General features: G+C 39.1%; 1 protein-coding gene across 2 annotated transcripts in view; it reads left to right on the plus strand.

Moving 5' to 3' along the window:
- Positions 1 to 22,601, plus strand: part of LOC146678225 (AT-rich interactive domain-containing protein 3B) — a 60,658-nt gene extending 38,057 nt beyond the window's left edge. For both annotated transcript variants that reach the window (XM_085420455.1, XM_085420538.1), the window contains exons 5-9: positions 10,208 to 10,391; positions 12,383 to 12,642; positions 16,224 to 16,496; positions 17,255 to 17,347; positions 18,501 to 22,601. In XM_085420455.1, the coding sequence (XP_085276581.1) occupies positions 10,208 to 10,391; positions 12,383 to 12,642; positions 16,224 to 16,496; positions 17,255 to 17,347; positions 18,501 to 18,703 (1,013 nt within the window). In that variant the 3' untranslated portion in view covers positions 18,704 to 22,601. The remainder of the gene's footprint in view (positions 1 to 10,207; positions 10,392 to 12,382; positions 12,643 to 16,223; positions 16,497 to 17,254; positions 17,348 to 18,500) is intronic.
- Positions 22,602 to 23,754: the final 1,153 nt, after the last annotated feature.

Below are 23,754 nucleotides of genomic sequence, written 5' to 3' on the forward strand. Positions count from 1 at the left end.
CTGTGTTATAAAGCTTGCTTTATGGGACAGAGGGCCCCCTCAGTGCATCAGTAAAGTCATCACTGCCTCATGTGTACTCCTTAATCCAGCAAAAACTAGTTTGACTAGTGACTTGTCACCAGTGTTGGCCAGGCGTATTTTGGTCTCAGGATATCCTGCAGAACCCAGGTGTCCATAGCCAAAAGTTTTATTTATGTCCAGTGTGGAATAGTCAGACCCAGGCATCTGTAGCCAACAGAGTTACAACATGTGAAATGCTGTTTTAATTCAAAAGATGGCCTTTCTTAAACCTGAAGTACTTTTGTTACTACAACTAAAGATAACTAAAGGAGGAAAAAATGTTTTGTGTGTAGTCCTGTCCTGTTTGTCCTGTTTGTCTACCTCACCACTTCTTTTCTCCCCTTGTGTATTTTTTAACCTCCTAGGACCTGGCGTCCACATATGTGAACATCACATTTTGGATTATTTAGACCAAAATATTCCATTTTGCGCTACAAGGGCCTGATATCCAGTTACGAGGACATTATACTGACACTGTTCTGTCGAAATTTTATACGAATATCCTTATATGTGGCTCTCATTTTTCTTAGAAGCACAAATCAGGTTAAAAAAAATCTGGTAATTCTTTGTTTTTACATTCATCGGGTCCCAATATTCCCAAATATCAAAGAGAAATTAAAAATGTATGCCGTGGAAGAGTTCGAGTATTAGGAGGTTAAAGCAGAAAGACCTGAAACCCAAGTTTTCTCTATCACACTGCCTTCAGTTCTTAGAACTTATAGCCCTCAACTGAAGCCATAAAGTAATGTGCAAAAATGCATGTAAAACAGTCCTTTTATGAAGCCTGGGGGGGCTATTGTACTTACTAAATAGCTGTTGTGTGTCTGTTTGCACCATGGCATTTTCCCCTCTTTCTATTTGTCTCCAGGCCTCCTTCCTCTAGTTGTTGTTTTTAAGCTTTATCTGTGTTCTTTTTATTTGGTCTAAATAGTACTCCTTCCCCTCACTGTCGTACTCTTCCTGGCTTCAGTTGAATTTGAAGGGTGGAAAATTTTAAGCCTCACCTCAGCAGCTTAATCAGTGAAACACCTCCACCCCCTTCTCCCCCCTTTCATGCGTAGAACAAGCTGTATTCTCGTAGCTGTCACATATACATTCTTTACACTTTTTACTGGACGATCAGAGATGTTTGTTTTCAGCCAGTCTGCTCGGTTACTGTAGTCTCACTTGATTTTCAAGTTAGGCAGAGATTTAGAGCAGAAGTTATCCTTGATATATGGCCTAGTTTTAAAGTTTGACATTAGGATATAAAAAGGCAACATGGGATTTTATATTCTCTTGTTGAATACGAGTTCCAGCAGTTTTGGCAAACATGTAAATAGCAATCATGCATACTAATTTTTAACCTATAATAAATTGCTTTTGAGGACTAAAAATATGTGTACAAAACAGCTTTCACTGATCTTTTTTCCAAGTGAGAGTAACTCATAGGACAGGCCTGTATCATTAGTTTTACTACATGTGTTAACAAACATTTTCCCTCCCAACACTCACACACTGCAACACTCTTGCTGTTTTCTGCTGTTAGCCCCTGTATCTGTACCATGCTCATAGATTTTTTTTTTCTAATCCAGTCATAGCTATAAGTCACAGAAAAGGAAACACCATCACACAATTTTAATAACGTCAAGCTTTAACAGAACAAATTGTAAATACATTTCATGCATGAGTTGCACAACAGGTTTCAGTAGTTCCTGCAGCTTGGCTGGAAACATACAGCCTGTAATGATAAATGTTGTTAGAGAACATTCAAGCACTTCAACAAGGTAAAGAATTGTTAAAAGAACACCCTTACAATCTCTCTGACCACAGATGTTTTCAAACGCATTCCTGTGACAATGTTTGCTTAGTTTCAATTAAAAGCTGTTGGGTGGAGTAACTTAACCAGATCTGTGATAAGTAAAAACACCCTGAAGGACTTGTAGGTGGATCCATAAACATCTGTTGACCATTGGTCAGTCAATAATCTTACTTTTTGTCAAACACTAAGCAGAGCAGAATTTAATGCATTTAATACAATTTATAGGAGACGGACAGAAAGCATCTGTCAGGATGTCCCGATCAATCAGTGACTTTAAATATATACCTAACCTTTGTCTAAATTTAATATAGCCTAATCTTATTATTTTAAACCTTGAAGGAGTTTTTCCTTTACTGCTTTGGGCTTACTTTGAAGGAAGCAGAAATACTACACATGGTCCTACAACGTTTCCCATTTTATATAAATAGGTTTTCCCTTGATATACTTATCAACAAGCAAAATATTCTCTCTCTGGACTGGGATAAATGTGCTGAATGTATGTTTCCCTTCTCTCTTTCTGATGTACAAGACATTTTAAAAATACCAGTGACTTTGAATAACCCTGCAGCATAAGACACCCCAACCACCACTTTTATCCATCCATCCACCCATCCACTCATCCATCTCTCTGATGGCTCCGGTGTTGATTGGGGTCTGGTCAGTTGATCTGCCTGGTCTCTGGGAATCGAGGGGACTTGAGTTACAAATGGAGAGGCCGTCTCACTTTTCGCGCCATCCAACCTTTTCAATCCCCTTCCCCCTCTATTTCAACAGGTGACCCATCTTCATGACCCACAGAGAAGGAGTCATGTTTCTTTTCTTTTTGTCTTTCTTTCTGTACATCTATCCATCTCACCTCTGAGATACTTTACTGACAGAGCTGTCATAAGATTAAGGAGGTCAATCCACCAATACTTAAAACACCATATAAAATCTTGTCCACTTTATCGTTGCAGAGATTTCTTGACAAATTGCACTTGAAAAATTGTCAAATTCAGTTTCTAATAGTGTCATTGTGTGTATTCTTGACAGACTTCCCAGTGTGTGAACAGCAGCCTTTGAGATTTACAGCTTCAGACTTTTGTCTGGAGACTTGCCAGCTTTGCGATGTTTTACACGATCCCAGAGCAGTTGACAGTGCACAGAAGACAGCTCCTTTAATATACTGGCTGCCTGCTCACTGTAATAATTCTTACTAAGAAGCTCCTCTCCCTGTTTTCTAAGCAAATATAGCTTCAAGTGAATTATCCATCACTGAGTGTTTGCCTTTTTCCCCTTAAGTATTGTTCTTTTTATTGAGGTAAAAGGAAAACCTGGATGAAGGAAGAGAGAGGATCTGCTGGCTTTTGAATAAAAAAAAAAAAGGAATTTATTAACCTTTTATTTAATTTTTCATCAACAAAGGGACATGTTAAATTCATCATATGAGAAAATGTTATTATTTGTGTAAGTCTGTAAGCTGATAATGGTGCCTTATGTAGTCCTTACATTGGTTAATCTCTTTACTGTGCTGTTGTTGGTATAGTGACATCATGCAGTGGCCGGGCTTGATAATGTTGTCACACATTATCTCTGTAGATGGATGAATGTGGCTTAACTTGTTCCAGTGTAATTCATTCTACGTGGCGTCCTTTATTTTGACTTCAACCTCACAGAGCAATAGAAAGCCTTTGTTTTTCTTGGTTTTTGTGTTCCTTATCACAGCAGCGGTCAAATACAGTTGACAGAAGATAAGTCATTTCTTGGCTTTTCCTGTCTTTTCTTTTTTTCCTTTGTCTGCCTGTCACCTCACATTAATTGCATTTTATTGACATGAAAGTAATGAAACCTCTGCAGCCAGAGATACAGGAGTATATTGACTGACTTATATTATATAGACTTTATTAGATGACTCTCTCTCTCTTTATGTGACTCTGCCAGCTGCAGCTTTAGCTTCATGCTTAGAATAGCAATGCATCTATAGTGTAATGTTACATTTAACTTCCCTTAGGTGGAGGGCACTACATATCTTAACACTTGATATGAATTGGTCCGTCGTGTGAGGCTTGGCTCTGTCTGGACTAAAGATAGCAAATTCCATGCACTCAAGGCTTTTTTACCTTTTATGTCCCTGGCCGTGCATTAAAAATAAAACAAACATGCCCCAGTGAACACCAGGGTCCTGACAATATTCTAGCCTGAAGTATGAACATAAACTAAACAGCCAGGGGCTGCCTACATAAAGTAAACTCCCAGCATGTGGAGCCCAGACACTTATCTCCCTTGTCAGTGTCTCCCTGCCCCAGGTTAATGAAGGGTTTGGGCTGGTCTGTGTTGGTATTCTCTAAAAATGAAAACATATTTTTCTGTATTTAGATGCAATGTCATCAGACAAAATTCCTTCAAGATGGATGGGAACAAGGATTTCTTTCTATTGAGAGTAGTATCTAATATACATGCACAGAAAACATCAGAAGCAGCATATTAGGGATTCATAAAAACTTCATCTCAGCACTTCAGAGTATAAAATATCATCAGTAAGATCGGAGCAGTCTCAAGGAAGTAAATATTCTGGTATTATTGTTTAACTAACAGTGAATGTACTTAAATTGAGATGAGGAAACATAAGTTAAAAGAAACAAGAGATAACTTTGGTTTAGTCTGATCTGCTGTGTAGACGTGGTGTTTGAGATAGCGAGGAGGAAGAGGAGAAAGGTCTCGGTCAGCGGCACTCTAAAAGGGTTCAGACACTGCTACAAGGCCAGGGGCTGTTTGTGCTGGCTGACACCTTTCTTACTGCAGTAAGAATCCAGTAATCCAGTCTTTCTCCAGCTGGCTAGCTACCACACCTCCCCCTTCCTTTTCTCCTTCCTTACACCCTACCTTTCTTCCCTCCAAAGGGGAATTTCAAGATATTAAAGTCATATTAAAAATAAAAATAAAAAAATCTAATCATCCCTGCGAGGAATTTCTAAATTGATCGGAAGAGGTAAAGAAACCAAAAACGATGAGGTGATGTGATGTGATGTGGTGTTTAATCCTCTCCCTCCTCTTTTCCCTGTCTTTCTTCACTGTAGATGACAGTGAAACCTCACACCAGTCAATGTTCATTTAGTAAAAAATTCATTTCCTGTGTGTTGTCCGCTGTAAGGCTGTCAGGCTGTCACTTAATTATTTAAAGAAATGCCCATCAAGTGAAGTCAGCAATATTTAATTTACCACTACTGGCGTCAGGGGCACACAACTGATTTATTATACAGACCCTGTAATGTGAACAGCTGTTTCCTGCTAAAAATAGGTCAGAGGTCAGATAAAATGAACTTGTTCCTTTTTTTTGGTCATTTAGATACAAAGTCATGCATTTTATTCTCTCTCTAAGCAATAATTATAATACATCAAAAGGGCAAAATGGGTTCTTTTTTCTTTATCTGGTTTATTTCTGCCATATTTCCTTATGAAGTGATCACAAGCCTCTGAAATGATTTTTAGATACTGTTTTATTTATTTCATATGATACTGTGTTATTGTGAGTTTTTTAGATGAGGAGTTTATATTTCATAGTTGAACGCACTTGAATCATTACGGGAAAGCGTCTTAATTATAAAATATAAGAATAATGATTTGTTTTTACTCCTCAAAATATTGTTCCACGAATACATTCCTCTTGCATTTTTGTCCTTATAATCTGCATCCGTTATCGTCTGAAGTCGAGTTGTTTGAAGGCTAGCCCTGTGGCTCTTGTGTTCTTGGTGGAAGTTGGAGGAAAGAGTTGGGTAGTGGTTCGGGGGCCCTCAGCCACGGCACTTCCCACCAGAGCGACCTCTGACCTCTGGTGCCATTAATCACTAGGCTTCTGATGGCCGTGTCCCTGGGGAAAAATCAGTCCGGGGCAAAGGATGATGGGAGGTGAGGCCTGCAGCCAATTACAGATAGACTCAGAGCAGACCAATGGACAAATCAGGTCTTTACAGAGAGATGAAACGCCCAATAGCTGTCTGCTTGAGGAAGAGATGGTCTTGTGTTGGTTGTGTTGGTAATCATAAAGTCTCTAGTCTTCTCTAGTGGAAATTAAGCATTGAGGTTGAAGTGGGAACAGGTATTCCACCAGAGCAGAGTGCATGCGAGGCAGAGTGCCACTGTGATCAAAAGAGATGTTTGGGCCTGGTCTAATTAAGCCTGTTAGAGCTAAATGTCTCCAGGGTTGGAAAGGGAGCAGATGTTGAACACCAAAGGCTGGTGACATGCTGGTTTTCGCAAATGAGGGAACTGTCTCTGGCTAACTGCCCAAGCCTTGCTAATGTGATTTTTGCTCAATTACAGTATTATTAAAGGTGTTTTCCCACTGCTTTCACACGTGGCTGAGCAATGTTGAAATGTGAAACGTGACTGATGTCACACATGGAATAATTAATCCTTTTTTTTTTGTTTTTTAAAACCACATCTGGTCCACTGAAGATGTATAAATGGATATTTGTGTTTGTTTTCTTCTGTCTGAAATTGTTAACTTTTTGGCTTTATGGGTTATGTTCTAAAATTGTATGTAATTAATAAAGTCTTGTTTTGACTTTATTGTACAGCAAATGATGACAGAGGTGTTGGCGTGAATAAAAATCCTAACCAGCTGCTGGCCTGTCACTATGGGGCCAGCGTTGTTGTCTCATTTGTTGTGCTGTCATTGTTCACAGCCTGGCCTGTATGAAAACATGGCTTCCTGCTGACCTGCAGTTTAATTCACACATCAATAACCCCTGGCTGATCTCTGACCCCCTTAGTTGTATTAATTGTTTAATGTAGGATTGATGTCCAGCACTGCACCAAAGAATGATGGTCGCAGCGTAGCGCTGCTGGTCCTTTTGATGCATTGCTTGTTAGTAGAAAATTTAGTAGAAGCTCTCCATTCTTCACCTGCTACATTTGAACATGTCAATTGGCCAATGGCAGCTGTTTTGCTGGTTTTTGCTTTGTGTTGATGTTGTGTTTTTTAATATATATATATATATATACAATTTCACTATCAGTCAAGCTTTGAAGTCAAACTTTGATGGAAGCTGGCACCTTCACCCAGATATTAGCGCCAAAGAAAAAGCTGCATGCCAAAATGAAAACAAAACTGAGCGGTTTAAATCATTCTAGAAAATTTTATTCATTCATTTATTGGGGTGAATGAGCAATTTATCCAAATCTGTTTAAAAAAACAACATTGCAACAATATAAATTTAAATTTGGTGTTGCTCTTTCCACCTTACTCCCTCTAATACACAGCAACTAATCCACACTATTATTACTCCAATTCTTTCCTTCCTTATTGCACATATTTCATCATTTTAGCAGGTTTTATTTACTTATTTTGATAATCAAATGATCAGAGATAGTGGCGCAACAACTGTGTAACCAAAATAAAAATGTCCCAATTCTAATTCACTAATTCGTCCTTCGATACTCTGGTAAAACTTTTAGTGCCCAGCTAGTCTAGTGCAAACAAATGGGCTGTAAATATGACACATTAATAGTTTAAGTTTTGTTATTCATGATCTTATAATGATTAAGTGGTTAAAAGTACTTCCCTCTAAATATATCCCTCAAAAGAAAAAGTGAGGTAGGACTTTTGTTCATTAGGATTATGGTTAATTTAATGTTTTGCTAAATCCAGTGGAAATGCACACCTAGTCTTAAACAGAAACCTTAAACAAATTCTTGTTCCTTTCTACGACTCATCTTCTCTCTCTTACCACAGGACTCAAACTCAAATAATCTATAAAAGAAACTAGCATCTTGACAAGCTCACTCTTGATTTTCCATTAATTGGCTGTGAAGATAGGATCCCCTTTTCCCACAACAATTTTGTGCAGCTTTAACAAACTAAAAAAAATCCATCAGCTATAAATACTACATTAGATGTCACCATCGACTGTGTTATTTATTTATATGAATAAAGGTGAACTTTTTTAATTTACTTCATTTTACAGATACGGTGGTGTGTGTGTGTGTGTGTGTGTGTGTGTGTGTGTGTGTGTGGGTGGTATTCTTTTAGGTGTTTTCTGCTTTTTATGTGTTATCGTACCTACCAGCTTTCTGGACTGTTCTTAAATGCTTAACCCTTAGCAGCAGGATCCAAAAGCCTTCAGGCTTGATTAGTGCACAGAATAATGAAAAAGTAGCACCAAAGTTAGCCTGTACTTCCAAAGCCCGTTTAGAGAAAGACTTGTTAATAGTGACTTTTGTGTAACAGGTTAGAGACGATTGATTTTCAGTGGATACAGTAGTAGTAAAAGATTTCCTTGACCACTAACATTAAGACACCTAAAAGGTCATAGTGCTTTGCTAGTGCCATCATGGTGTCTTGATCTCCCCACTCCAAAGGTCCATGTGTTCACCTAGGACCTTTGCACATGGCTTAAAGACATGTTGCTAAGTTAGGAAAATGAATCGGGGCTAATCTTCATGGCCTGATCACACTGCTATTTCACAGAGTCATTAATGAGTCCAATTCCAGGTTAAGAGCAGCCTGTGGAGGGGCTGGCGGATTGACTGGCATTAACTGTGAAGACAAATCTGTACGATTCCCCTGTGCTGGGCCTGGCAGCAGTAACGCAGAGGGGTGTGGATTTACTCCGTGCAATCCTCTAAATAAGCTTCATTATACCAGCCTATCCATGAGCCCCCCCCCTACCCACCGCTGCCTGTGGATTAGCAGGTTGTCACGATCCTTCAGTCCCCTCCTCCTGCCTCATGCTTACACGGTTGCACATTGCACTTTTTGATTCTGTTTCGTACAGGAACCGCCCACTACCCCTCCCTCTTCATCCACCCACCGTATCCTCCCCTCAAGCTCCCAGCAAGCTTCGCTGCAGATAAGCTGTTGACAAGATTAATGCATCTGTATCAAAAGTCTAGAGCAGCTTTGCTTTGTGTTGTTTGTGAATCCCCTTTTCCAGGTCAAGCTAAATTGCTTAACTGGGCTAATGTGTTTTCAAGGCAAATTTCACAGGAAGTAGCCCTTGCCACCCATGTCTAACCAGTATCCTAACAACCCTTAACAATATGTAGAGGTCACAAAAGTATATTGGGCGCTTCACCATTGACTGATATTTTGAAGCAGAATCCAATTTTCACTGAAAAAACTTCAAATCAAAGACATTCTTGCCTCTAGGCCGATTTGTGTTGGCAAGACAAAGTGCCTGTTTTAATTAATTAATTAAGAGTCATAACTTTTACTTCAAATGTCACTCAGAAACTGTATGTGTATGTAAGGCTGATAAAAATGCTTAAAGTTTAGTGTTGTTGGCCCACAATGAGCTTAAGCATGTTTTCGCACAGGTTATATTTATAGTACACATGCTCAGTGTTTCATCACAATACAGCTTTTATTTCTGGCTCAATCCAGACTGCTGGCCTAATCAGCCTCACTCAACCTACCAGAGCTCTGAACAAACGCTCACATGTTTATTTGCGATCTGATTACCAGAAAGAAAAACGGTGAGGACACTTTAAAACTTTACCACAATAAAAAGTAGATATGCCTGCCAACACACATTTCTATCTGTCATGGAACTCAACTGTGTAATTGCATCAATGTAGCAACATGATTGACTCATATGATTCCCCTATCTCACATTTGCTTGACTCTTTGTGTGACTCTTTGCTATTAAGATATTCCTTCAGGACTTTCTCCTCTAGTGTCTCTACAAGTCAAGATATTTCAGCAGAAATTCGAGTGTTAAACACAGGTCCTTTTCCATTGTATTAACATTTACACCTTTTTGCATGTTCCAACCACAGACCACTCTAAGGGTTGTGCTCGTGGGAGTTCACGAGTACTTCTGAGTGGCCCTGGAAAAAGAAAAACTGCTGGCTGGGCTCACTGTGACTAATTAAACTGGAAACAACTGCCATTTTTTTTTAACATAGCAGAGGAAAGGTTTATGGTCATTAACTTTAGCCATGCACTGTGCTTAAATAGCAACACAGTCAGTATGTTGATTCTCTCTGCTGCTTCTGTTATTGTTGCTGCTCTGCCTTGCTTTGAATTGACGTGGCAGTCAAAGTGGTTGTTCAGTGCATTAAAAACAAAAAACTTGAAACGGCTGATTAGGATTGTTCCACCTTGCTCCCGCCTTATTTTTTTATTAGATTTTTTTTCCAAAGTAAAGATGACTATTGGTAAAAGTATTTCATTTTAGAGGGAACTCCATTGTGTGTCAGTATTTGGTCAGAAAGAGCCCATTCTCAGCGTTAAGGTTCAATGTCTGAGTATTAAAAACTTTATCCATGTGAGACATAAATGCACTTTGAACCAAAGACATCCTTTGTAAGACATTGTTTATAATTAACTGAGCCATATTTGTTTTCTTTTCCTGTCTTCCGTAGGAACCCCAGTCAATCGTATTCCAATCATGGCCAAGCAGGTCCTAGATCTGTACATGCTGTACAAGCTGGTGACAGAAAAGGGAGGCCTCGTCGAGGTTATCAATAAGAAGATCTGGAGAGAAATCACAAAGGGACTCAACCTGCCTACCTCCATCACCAGTGCTGCTTTTACTCTGCGGACACAGTAGGTCTTTGCATTTGTGACACAAAGCTAACTAATTAAAGGTGCTGGAACCGATTAAAGAATTTCAGCAGCTTTCCTCACCGTGTGGAAGCCAAAAGCTTCTTCAGGCACTAAATATGTTCATTTCGGGAGCATTTCAGCCATCATTTCCAGTTGTCCTTCTCACTATGTCTTTTATTTTAATAATTCCAGCTGTCTAGAGAATTGTTGCGACAGCTAGTTTTACTTCCTAGTATACATACGGAAACACGCCTCCTGCACGCACATGCAAGGATCCGCTCTGGCTGCAGCTTCTAAGTAGACATGTTGTTAGGAGTGTTTGGATTTGTATGTTGGAATGAGTATGAATGTCATTCATTAGAACCCATACCTGTGTATTTATACACACACACAAGTTTTCTCCACTGGCCAAACTTTTCTCTTTACCCCGAACTCCTCAGTGCATTACATCACACATGATTGATTTCCATCGATTTAATGATGTGAATTTGGTCAGAGTTCACAGTGACTAAGGTGGGGTTTGATTGACAGCTTATAATGTCGAACCCTGACTAAAACTATATCGCTCTCTGGATGGGAACCCTTTAGCAGAGGTAACACCTCTATCTTGTCCAGCAGTACATATCCCTAATGAGCCTTGATGTATTTTTAATGTTGCTGGACTGTTGTGTAGCATTGGTCGGCTAGCTCTGTCTAATGGATGCTGCTGCTCGTGCTTCTTATTGATCCTTGGTACTTCTATCCCACCATTATGCAGTAAGCACGCATAATGTGTATAGTGTGCTCATTTATGGCATGGAAAACATTGCAGAGCTGTGACTCTGCATACTTGCAGTGCTGCTGTGATGTCATGCAAAGTGCACCAAACATGTTTTGAGCAAAGCTTTAAAGCAGTAAATTCTATATAAATTCATACATTTAAGAAAGGAGGTTACTTTCAGTTTACTGAAGTGGCTTGATTTATAAATATGCAACCTAATGTCTGTTGTAAGGATCAAATATTAGAGAAATAAAGTTGCAAATGGTTTTTAATGTGTGAACGTGCACAAAGGATTTGACAGAATCATTGTGACAGCACTGCTGGAGATAAAAGGTTAGGTCTTTATTCAAAGCAGTCTGTTTTTTGTTCTAAACTAAAGTACAGACAAAAAAACAAAGTCGCAGTGAAATAAAACAGAATTATCTCTACTATCTGAACAAATACACTGAGCTATATACACATTCGGATAAACAGTGCATCTCTCGGTGCACATGTATTGCTTGAAGCAGAATCCAATCTATGTACTGCAGTTTTAAATGTCCCCATGTGTGCTTTTTTTATGTTCTGTCACATTAATAGAGTGCTGGATGCTCATCTTAAAAAAAATGGTCAGAGTGTGTTAGCATATGTGCAAGTAATCTTTGTAATAATTTTTTTTGCCTAGTCTTAGCTCTCTGTGTGAGAAAATTGTTAATAGGTTCATCTCAGGTGTTCATCTCTAACTGTGGTCTGAGAAGCCCCGCCCATTTGCTGTGCAAATATTTGTTTGCAGCCAGTCAGAGGAAAAAAAAGTCGTCTTGAAGTTAAGGGAAATGGAACTAACACAACTTGCTTTGGAAAATAAGGACTATTTTAAACTGTAAATGGTGGGAGCCTACTGTAGAAGAGCCCAACAGTAGCTAGGAGTAAATTACCAGAATAGGTTCACCTTAAGTCAAATAGCACTGGACAGTTTTTGAAGAACCAAAATGTTAGACTATTGACAGGCTATTAATGAGACATATTCAGTTTCATATTGGAAGAAGGAGAAAAATGTTTTCTTTTCTTACATATTCATAAAAAAGGGTGCTGATGCCACTGCTGTACATGCTAACAGATTCTCTCATTTAATATTATGTTTCAGCTGTAATGTTTTGATGTAGTCAAATATTACAATATTATTTCTGATATTTTCTGTGCAAATCTTTCTGTCGTGATCTCACGTGTTACTGTGCTTTGCGTTTTCCTTAAGGTACATGAAATACCTGTACCCGTATGAGTGTGAGAGGAAAGGCCTCAGCTCCCCAGGCGAGCTTCAGGCTGCCATCGATAGTAACCGACGTGAGGGTCGCCGTCCGTCCTACAGCAGCAGCCTCTTCCGCTTTTCTCCCTCTCCCAGCACTGCTCCCCACATCCTCTCACCCCCAAAGATGCACCTTTCCAGTCTGGGAGCGGGGGCCTCAGTAGCTATCAATGGCCTTCAGGCCTCACCGGGACCCTCTTTGAAGAAAGGTACGTGTTTGAAAGCTTGAGGTTAAAGAAAACACCAGAATCTGATCTATGCCCTTTGGTTAATAAATAGAAGTGGGGTTTACTTTCTGTTGCCTATCTGGCAGCTCTCAGATGTATATACTGTGTGTTAGTCTAAAGGTCCTTTGGATCAATTAAGGCCACAATGAACTAAGTAAATGTTCATATCAGAAACTTCATACTGGTTACTATAGCTGGGTGCTGCTTGTTAAGAACTTGAAAGAGATTGTAGAGAAATGCTGCCCTCTGTTGCAGTTTTGAAAAACTACACCTGTGAAAACAATTGATAAACCATAAAATAAAACATTAGCTACAGGAACGGCTCCGGTTTTAGTAATTTGATGAGGACTTTTCCCTACATATGGTGCCTGACACTTCGTAGCATTGTGGTCTGTTTTTGTCAAATATCCATGTGAATGTGAGTGTCTGCTTCCGTGTGTGTCCCTGTGTGTTTGTGCATTTTTAGTGTTCATGTCTTTGTATATGTATGGAGTTATCTGGGTGGAACCAATTCTGCCTCAGGCTATCGAGGCCCTCACCTTTATTACGGCTTAATAACATAGTTGGGGACACTTTGTGAACTTTGCCTTTAGTCCACATAGTTGGGATCTGGTTGATAACTGTCATTACACTGCTATCTTTTCTGAAGTTACTTTAACTTTGTTGGTGTGCGACTCAGTTGTGAACCCCAGCAGAATCTGTGCTTTAATTAAAAAAAAAAAGGATTTTGACTCATATATTGGATGTAGCTACAAACCAGTTCTACTTTGTTATAAATCAGTGCGTTAAAAAATATTTATAACAACAGAAATTAAATCAGATGGCTAAAGATCAGTTTAATCAAAACGTTTTAGAGACATGTAGAAGGCTTGCAGTTTCTTCTTTGTTTCTCTTTTTGTGTACTTATACTGCTTTCATTACAATCTGAACCAAAACACAGCCAAATGCATTTGTTAAAAAATGTAAAGGAGTCCAGCATAAAGTTTCAGACACAAATTTTGCTTGTCTTCTGCAAAAATCTGACATTCAGTCTGTTTTTTCTGCTGTTCAGCTAAACATTTCTCACACAAAATGCAACTTTTTTGGAGATAGATATACATACTAGTAAAATATAACCGTAACCTATACTGAGTTTTCCATGGTTTTTTAGAGGTTGTGTTTCTGGGAAGTGGTGGTGTTATTTTAAGGTTGTTTCCCTGTGATTATTTTATTTTATTTTATTTTATTTTATTTTATTTTATTTTATTTTATAGAGAATAACCCTTGTAGTACCCCTGTACTTATAGTCCAAAGTCTTTAATCTTCACAAAATAACATGTTTTAGAAATAATGCAAACTTATGTGGATAACTTTAACTTGCACACATAAAAAGAATAAACATGATTTATCAACACAACTCCATTTGTGGTAGTGATGGGATTTCCGGCTCTTTTTAGAGACCCGGCTCTTTCGGTTCGGCTCACTAAAAAGAGCCGGCTCTTTCGGCTCCGAACCGGCTCTTCAGGTTGTTTTGTTGCTTTAATTAATTTATTATTAACAATAATATAAAATTATGCACAAAAGGAATTACTAACGTAAAAACAAGTGGTTTTATTTATATATGTTTATATATAAATATATGCGGTGGCCCCTAGAGACAAAACACGTACAAACTCCAAAACACATTTCTAGCATGAACTGAACTTCCAAAGCAGAGCTACTAGATCACTTAAATTACACAATTGAAAGCATGTGTGTATTGTTTGTGTATTTATACACAGGCACTCATATATATATTCAAATAATTTAAAAAAAAGTTCATTTACCTGTTACTACCACACACCAAATCCGGTCGTTGGTACTTGCTGGCTTGTGTAGCCACTAGGTAACAAAGGCTCAACACTGCGCCCAGCATCCTGGAGCACTTCTGTTGTCTTTTGTACGTGTTTTGAGTTTTTATGTGCTTCTGAGTTTTTACGTGCTTCGGAGTTTGTACGTGTTTTTACGTGTTTTGGAGTTTGTACATGCTTCAGAGTTCGTACGTGATTTGAAGTTTGTATGTGCTTTGTCTCTAGGGGCCACCGTAAATATAATTTTATTTATTCACTCCACATAAAATGTAATAAATAAATCATATAATACAAAAATCAACTATTCACATTTCAAGTTTTAACTATTTAAATTTTCAGCTTTTTCCTTTCACAAATTTAAAGTGAAAAGAACACAAAACACTGCAAACCACAACACAATTAAATATAAATTATAATATGAAAACAAAAAGAACATGCATATTCTCTGTCATATGGACCTGCATGAATAAACTTTCTCAATCCTTTATCATCTGCAACCGAAAATAGTTGTGGATGATTACTATACCTTTCTAATGTTGTTGTCCCTGCCTCTCTTTCTCTCTCTCTGGCTCTGTTCCTGTGCTACTGAGTGTAACTACCGCCCCTCCCCCCTCTGCCCAGCGTAAAGCACAAGGCTCGCGTGCAGAGTGAAGCGGAAAAAAAGTGCGAGAGAGAGGCTGAGAGAAAGAAAGAAAAAAAAAAAAAAAACCCACGTGACGGCTCGCGATAAGGAGCCGGCTCGCGTCGTTCACGTCAAAGAGTCGGCTCTAAGAGCCATTTCGTTCGCGAACGACCCATCACTAATTTGTGGAGTAAGCGTAGTCAGGGCCTACAAGTTTCTGGCTGTTGTATATATTTGTTTTTGCTGGTGAAACACAAAGTTACCGGAGTATTTGTGTTGTGTTACCAGCGCCTCTCTTTAGAAAAGTTCAGTCCTGGGTAACCTGTATATGTTGTAGTTCAAGTGTCCCATTGTGTGAAGTAATGCTGCCTGCTTGTAGCCACTGTGAAACGCATGCCGATAGGGGTGATTGGGTTACTATAATTCGGCTGTGAATAGGAGACATTTCAGTATAACAGTTACTCAGATGTTGCGTACTATCTTCACTGCCCCAGAAAAGGAAATGATACATGTAACCTAAAACCAGATGTCTCCCTACTTCACTTAGAAATTGTGGATCTTCTTGACAGATACATTTGGGGCTTGTCTAAACTCTGGTGTCTTGCAGAATTTGAGGCTCTTTCACACAGCACTCACATAAGCCTTTCTTGAAACATAATAATCATTTGTGATCATTTCATTAAAATTTGTAGTTCCAGTTGCCAGCTTACCTTTTGTCTGAGAGCAAGAAACCATATACATATTTTTGTTTTGTTTTGTTTTGCCAACACACAGACCTCACACTTTTGTTTTTCCATCCATTCTGATGTATGTTGCCTAAATACAAAATTGGAATCATTTGGCTGAGCAAAAACATTGAGGTCCTTCATATCAGCTTTTCTATAGTAGAAAAAAAACCCCTTAAGTACTGGGTTTAGTATAGTACTATGGATAGTACATATACCCACTTGTCCAATCAAGGTGTGGGCTTTACTATTATAGCTCCCATTAGGTAGGACTGATAACCTTTCACATTCACCTTGATAGATTCATGCATTTCAGTTTTCAAGTTACACAGAATCACGAATCACTCCTTTTGACTTATTCAGACTAAACTTCCATTTTTCCTCCAGATGATCTGACCCCACCGATTATGGCTGCAAGACCTTCCATGGCGCTGGCTCTGGGTCAGCAGCAGGTTGCTGGCTTGGCCAGGGCTGCCACACTGGAGCAGCTTAGAGAAAAGCTGGAGACTGGTGGTGGAGAGGGGCCAGAGAGGAAGATGGCCCGCCTGGCAGAAGAGCAGCAGCGCCTGATGCAGCAGGCTTTCCAACATAATCTACTGGCCATGGCTTCCCAAATGCCTATGAACCTGCGTCTGGGAGCCCCTGCTATGCCTACCAGAGGTCAGTGTTGAGAAGTTTGTTGAGATTATGTCTAAAAAAACCCTGGAAATGAAATACAGTGTTTGTTTTTCTATTGAAGTTAGAGGTATCATATCATGGAATCACAGTTTTAGTGTGTTTTGAGACATCTGTAAACTTTGGTGAATGTTTGTGGTGAATATCCACCAATATTCTCCAAAGTCTGGATATCTCTAAAGAGCATGCTGCTATCATGGACCCAAACCTATTGCTGTACATGGGATTGGTAGCAAAGCATGCATTAGCCAACAGAAAAAAATCTTTAAGTGTAAGATATTGTTAACATCTTTTCACTGCTTAAATTTTTTCTTTCTGTGGGGAAACCTGAGCTCGTTTCTTGTTCTCATCAAACCTACCAGGCTAACTCTTCTGCCAAAAACAAATGTGTTTTCCGTTGCAGAGCATGTAGCTGCAACCGATTTACCAAAGCCCATCAGTTAATATGTTTTAAGCTGCAGCAAGAGTTTGCAGAAATCTGCATACATTCTATTCTGTAATTATTTGAATAATTTCATGTATTTCAGGAATAGCTGACAGTGCTCTTCCCTTGGTTAGATGTTGTTAAATTGTTTTTCTTGACCATGGAAATAATTCTGTCATCATGCACATTAGTTGTGTAGTTTAGCATAAACTGTCAAGGGTCAAGAAACTGACTAAATACATATTATGTATTAATGGTGAAATTATCAAGAAAGAAAATACACAAAAATAATCTCTCCACTCTTATTTATGTTTTTCAGAAGAGAAGCAGCAAGACATGTCTCTGAGTATCTCAACCAATGGAAATTCCAGCATTACTGTCTCAGTAGAGGTCAATGGCACAATCTACTCAGGTGTGTATAATAATAATAATAATAATAATAATACATTTTATTTTATAGGCGCCTTTCAGACCCTCAAGGTCACCTTACAGTAACACATAAACAATATGACAGATCAGGTGCAATTCTAAACAGATGGGTTTTGAGTAGTGATTTAAAAGTGGTGAGACAGTGTGTGGTCCGTAGAGCAAGTGGAAGTGCATCCAAAGTCTCGGGGCAGAACAACTAAAGGCTCTGAGTCCCATGGTAGTCAGGCGAGCAGGTGGAACTGACAGAAGGGAAGCTGAAGAAGAGCGGAGTGTACGAAGGGGTGAGTATGTATGGAGAAGATCGGATAGATATGGGGGAGTAAGGTTATGAAGCGCTTTGAAAGTGAGGAACAGGATCTTAAAATTGACACGGAGGTGAATTGGGAGCCAATGGAGCTGTTTAAGAACAGGTGTTATATGTTCAGTGGATCTAGTTCTGGAAATAATACGAGCAGCTGTATTTTGAACCAACTGCAGTTTATGGAGGGATTTATGAGGTAAACCATAGAGAAGAGAATTACAGACGAGATGTGACAAGAGCATTGACAAGTATGGCGGTACTGTGTGGTGTGAGTGAGGAACGAAGACGGTTAATATTACGGAGATGAAAGTAGGAAGACCGAGTGATATTATTTATATGTGCTGTGAAGGACAGAGTGCTATCGAGGATGACACAAAGACTCTTAACCTGAGGGGAGGGTGTGACAACAGAGTTATCAATGGATAACGAAAGACTGGTTGGAACTGTAGTCAGTTTTGATCTGGTGCCTGTTAAAATGAATTCTGTTTTATTGCCATTAAGTTTAAGAAAGTTGTGAGTAAACCAGACCTTGATTTCACTTAAACAGTCAGAAATGGATGTGGGTGGGAGAGTAGCTGTGGGTTTGGAGGATAGGTAGAGCTGGGTGTCATCTGCGTAGCAGTGAAACTGGATGTTATGCTTCCTAAAAATATTACCTAGGGGTAGGAGATAGATGATAAAAAGTAAAGGACCCAGGACAGAGCCTTGGGGTACACCGGAATTAACTGGAGTAGATACGAGGGTGGGATTAGGTAAATTTATTTTGCTTAACCTCTGGAAGGATTCAAGCATCAATGTTCATTTTTAACTAATGACATTTCTCCTTTTTCTTTAGGAACCCTGTTCGCCCAGAAGTCTGGTGGGGCCCCGGGGCCATCTGTGTCTGCTGCTACTGCTACTGCTGTTTCAGCCTCCCCTGCTGGAACCAGCGCAAGCTTTGGTTTTTCCGCACCTCAGGCCCAGAGCCTCAGCCCCGCATCCTCCTCCTCCTCCAAGGGTCCCGGCTCGGCTGAGCCGACCCCCACCGGGTCACCCTAACTCAGGCTGCCCTTTGTACCTTCTCCCCAGGCCTCTGCTCCTGCAGGAGGCCCAGCATGAATATACAGTACAATAAGAAACCGAAAAGAAACTGTTGCACAACAAATACCTCATCAACCTGTCTTGGCTGTCCAATCATGAACACAGAGCCTGAAAATTTAATGATATATCCAAAATAAATTGCTATGCATTTTATTTTGATCTAACACACACACACACACACACACACACATGCACGCACATACACATAGGAACACAACACTACAACCACATCATGCACAGACACACATCACATATATATACTTGTTAATCCTAATCGACATGCTAAACACAATCAGCTCAGCCAAAACCCACTGACAGGTGTAGTCACAACCGAACTTGAAAAGTTTTATCTTAGAACATTTTGTTTGTTTGTTGCCATTTTGTTGTCTTTTTTGATTTTGTGTTTTAGAATGATTTTTTTTTTAGTTTTTTTTTTTTTTTTTTTTTTTTTAGTTTTTCTCCTTTTACATACCTCAAATCAAATAACCTGCAGTGGTGTCTTTACCTCAGGAGCTGTAGTATATTTAACCTGAATCAACTTTATTTTTATATTCTTTTTGACCTAGTTGCAATCAGGGGAAGTTGGGTAACTGTCACCAGTGGAAACCTGTGTACAGAGCACCCCCCCTCACAGTGATGGGCCTCCAACTGGGGCTGCTCAGGTGTCTTCAACGTGCTGTGGCGTCAAACTGGTGATGATCTGATACTGTAGATCAGCAGATTAAATACCTCATTTCATCCTTTCAGCTGCCCTCAGTTGAGCTCTTGAGAAGTCCATTAGAAAGGTTGCAAAGCTAAAGTTTAAGTAGTTTCAGCTCCACGTGCGCGCACAAAGTTGGGTTAACAGTAACAGGCCCGTTAGAGCTTGCGATTTGTGTTTCACCCATAGCGGTACAGAGAGGTAATACTGAGGCATTCCTAGCTCCTGCAGACCAGATTTGAGTTTGTTGTTCCCCTATTTTTATTTTTTTGTGTGCATCCTTCCTCCAGCTGAATGTCGAGTTGGGTGGCATCGTCATCTCTGACCACACATTGGCCTCTCTGCTTTGGGGAGGGGGGGCAGCGTCTCTCTCAGGAAAAGCAATGTGACAACTGCAAGGAATCACTGTCAGTTTAAAAAGACACAAAAAAAGAGGATTAATACGTGAAGAATGCACAAGCCTATGTGACTGTTTCAAAAATACCTCATCAGACTCTCTGAAAAGGAGAGTAACACTACATACCTCAAAAGGCTGTGAAGCCATCGAGACTTGACGCCCCGAATCCTACGTGAACTGAAACTGTTATGGACGTGCTGTCACACTGCTGGTGGTTTTTGGGGACAAAGAAGTGGGATGGGCTTGATATATTTCTCCTGTATTTACTTGTAGAACGTGTTTCATGCTTGCTTCTTCTTTGTTTTTTGTTTTTTTCCCCCTTTTTTAGGTTCATCAGGTTGTCTGAGAAGAATGATATATCTGAGGTGCTTTTTCAGCAGAGAGGAACAGACAAGTTATTTTTTCATTGACATGTTAATTTTCTTTCTTAAAAAAACAAAACAAAAAAAAAAACCAATGGTGTTTCCATAGGGGTAAGAAAACAACCTTAAGTTTGACTGTGTATGTTGAAATTGCATCTTTTTTGTGACAATGGCAAAATCATGATATGCATTTGAACAATCATGTGACCAGTGTTTGTTTGTTTTTACACCTCCATCCTCTGGTTATTGCACAGCTACATACCAAAGACTAGCACAGTCAGTCCTTATGAACTCTTTGTACAATCCTGCTAACAGGATGCTGATGCACAGCAAGCAGGTCTGTGTTGGACTGCAAAAGGTGTCTCTTTCAGACTCTTTCAAACTGACTGAGGTTTTTTTTTCACAATTAGTTAGTGGAAAGTGCATTTAAAACTGTAAAGACTGAAAACCCAATTACATGACTTGTACAGGTGGGCATATTCGACCCTTTTAACAGATTCCATTATTTAAAACTGAAGGCCGGATACAGTGGCCTCATTAACAGTTGCATTTGAATAGTTTGTTTAACCTGTTTGTGCAGTCCCTCACAGACAATGTGGACAGTAGCCCGCATTTTCTTTTATCAATTTACCCCAGGCACAGCTTGATTATGATGAACATGTTATTGTAGGATGCTTTTCTCCCTTTAAAGATTTTTTTAAAAGCATTGAAACCCCACAAAAGAACAACATTTTCTAGCTTTACTTGTGTTGAATGTAAGGCATTTTAACTGTTTAGACCTTTTTACGCCTAGTGTGGTCTGAGGTGGGCAGCTTTGTTGCTTTTCTTAGATTGTATTTTAGCAATTATGTGTCAGGTTTTGCAGTGCAGATCGCAGGTCAGGGTTTAAGAACCTTTGAGAACTGCGCTGTTAGTCTGTCAGTATAGCCTTCGCAACCTTGTATGACACTTAACTGTATTTTATAAAAGGTGAGGAGTATAGATGCTGCCTTAAAATTAGTTGCTGGTGAGATGCAGTCCATGCAGGCTTCCCTATGAAAGTTTTTCTCTTCAGGCTTAATCGTTTTGCTGCCCCCCCCCTTTTTTTAATTTTATTTTAAAAATCACACGTTAGACACAAGTTATCCCTCAGTTTCTTGTGTTATCAAGTGAGTTTTGATATTTATTTGTTTTTTCCCTTTTCCTGGTGGACCTTGCTTTTAGTAACAATCTGCATTATTTAGGCTGCCACTAAAATATTTTCTGTTTTCCAAGTCCATTCTTTCTGTTTCTTGTGCTCATTCTAAGCAATGACTGTTTGATGATGTAGCTTCACTGCCTTTGTACATTAGTGTGTTTGTGTGTGTGTGCAAGCAGGTGCAGTATATTGAGTAAGTAATAACATTAAAGGCACTGCAGGTGGCGCCACTGGTGAATTTTTTTTTTTTTAATGCTGAATGAGGAGGTGAAAAATGACTTTTAAGAAATATTTAAGTAGATAAGGTTTATCCACATTTTTCTGCTATATACTCGTACAGTTCCGGTTTGTTCCGAGGTTGAAGGGCATTTTTGGTGGTTCCTCATAGACTGAGTAAAGGGTCACTTTTCTTCCTCAGTGTTTGCTTCAACCCGGCAACCACTCTGGTCACTGTCTTTCAAGGCTCCTGTCACTTGCCACTTGTATGGATAGGTGCATTATGTATAATGTGTTGTGCCTGTATACCTGCATCCATGTGTGGAGTGTGAGTGAGTGTGTGTGCCCCCCCTCCACTTCTTCATACCACATTACCTCAGGGCAGGGAGCTGCATTCAGTGTTGCATACGATGTTGAAGCTGCATTGAGGGATAAATGCTGATAGAAGCTGCGGTCACTTCACAGAATGCTACTTTGGATTTGGTGTCTCTTTTCTTTTTCTTTTTGTCGTCAATAACTGCATTATGGCAAGGTCTCGTTACTCAGGAAGCTGTGAAGTTGGAAGTATGCGGAACCTTTTGATTTTGGAGTCAGTTCAATTTTAAATTGTTTAAAAACTAACCTGATCTGTGTACAAACAGGTGCATATGCAAGTGGTTATTGAATACCTCATTTATCAATTTTATGTTGTTTTTGGCTTGTACAATGCTCCGTATATTAATTCAACTGTGGGGTTTGTGCATATTTTTGTACTGTTATTATTATTATGGACATGATAATAATGATATTACTGATATTATAGTTTTCTCTTTGATTAAAGCAAACAAAAAATAGGACAAAACATGAATGCTTGTAAAAACTGGTTTGTGCTGATTGTATTTATGAGGAGCACTTTTCTAAAGTGGTTTTCACACATTCAGTTTTGTTCATATCAGTTAATATAAAGATATGGTTCTCAGGGCTTTTAACTTGTATGTCATGATAAAGTTTTACTTTATATCCTATGTCCCTGTGTGTTGGTTAGTTGCTTTCTTTCCCCCTTTTTCATCTGAGATCACCATATAGGAACACACTAACATGCAATCAACACTCTTGGGGGGGCTAATTGTACATTTTTGCCTTGAAGCTTAAATATTGAAAAGCATTTTTACAATCCTTCAAGTTAATTTCCAGTAAAGCTAACTTTCTCTTCGTAAACAGTCCTTATTAGGTTAAGTCATTTCAATACCAATACCAAGAAGTACAGTATTGTGCAAAAGTGTCGAGTCACCCTTTGTTTCTTTATACTTTGCTTCACTAAATGGCTAGGGTGTCTTCTTTGTTGTTCTTGTTTTCTTAGGTGATCTTCAAGATTTTGAAAGACAGCAGGTCATGTGGAATCAAGAATATGCAAATGTTAAATTTTTGATTTGAACTGTAAAACACATTGGAGGCCGTGTCATGGCTTGGGCCTGCATTTCAGCCAGTGGCAGTAGGGATGTAAAAGTTAAAGCAAGCTTTTGCCTCACTATTATTCAGGCACTGTGTGATCTTGACAGCAAATGGAATAAAAGTCAGCAGGCCTCCAAAGACTAGCGTTGAATGTCCTTCGAGAAGCCTGGAGAACATTTCTGAAGACAACTTAAACAAATTATACAAAGGCTTGCTTGAGAGAGTTCAGACTATTTGGAAGAATTAATGTATGTAGTAATATCAAATATAGAATTCTACACTGTTTTATGTCTTATATATTGTATTTTCATATATGCTTACACATTTAAATAAATAGCTGCACCTATTGTATTTCCTCTTTTTACTAGCAAAATAGAAATAAATGCGAGGTGGCTCAAGGTTTTTGCACAGTACTATGTCTCAAGACTGAAATCTTTGGTTTAGCAGTGTGAGTTGTTATTGGTTTCTCAAGGGACTATGAAGACACAACACTTGCAAACCAGCAAGTTCCAGGAACATTGTGTTCAGGAAATAATGTAATACAAGCAGTAACAATTCTTATCTTTCCATCAGCCCAGTGTGTTTCATAGACTTAAAAAAAAAAACACAAAACAAGTTTATTGATCATTAACAAGCAAACATGAATTTGTATTTTGAGTTGATGAACGTGGAGCTGTGGGAACTGAGAAGGTGACGTTATGTAGGTGGAGCCGCAATGAAGGAGGA

This window comes from Rhamphochromis longiceps, linkage group LG1 (assembly GCF_057381845.1).
Source record: "Rhamphochromis longiceps isolate RC_006_pf linkage group LG1, R_longiceps_female_GT1.1, whole genome shotgun sequence".
Classification (NCBI taxonomy): Eukaryota; Metazoa; Chordata; class Actinopteri; order Cichliformes; family Cichlidae; genus Rhamphochromis; species Rhamphochromis longiceps.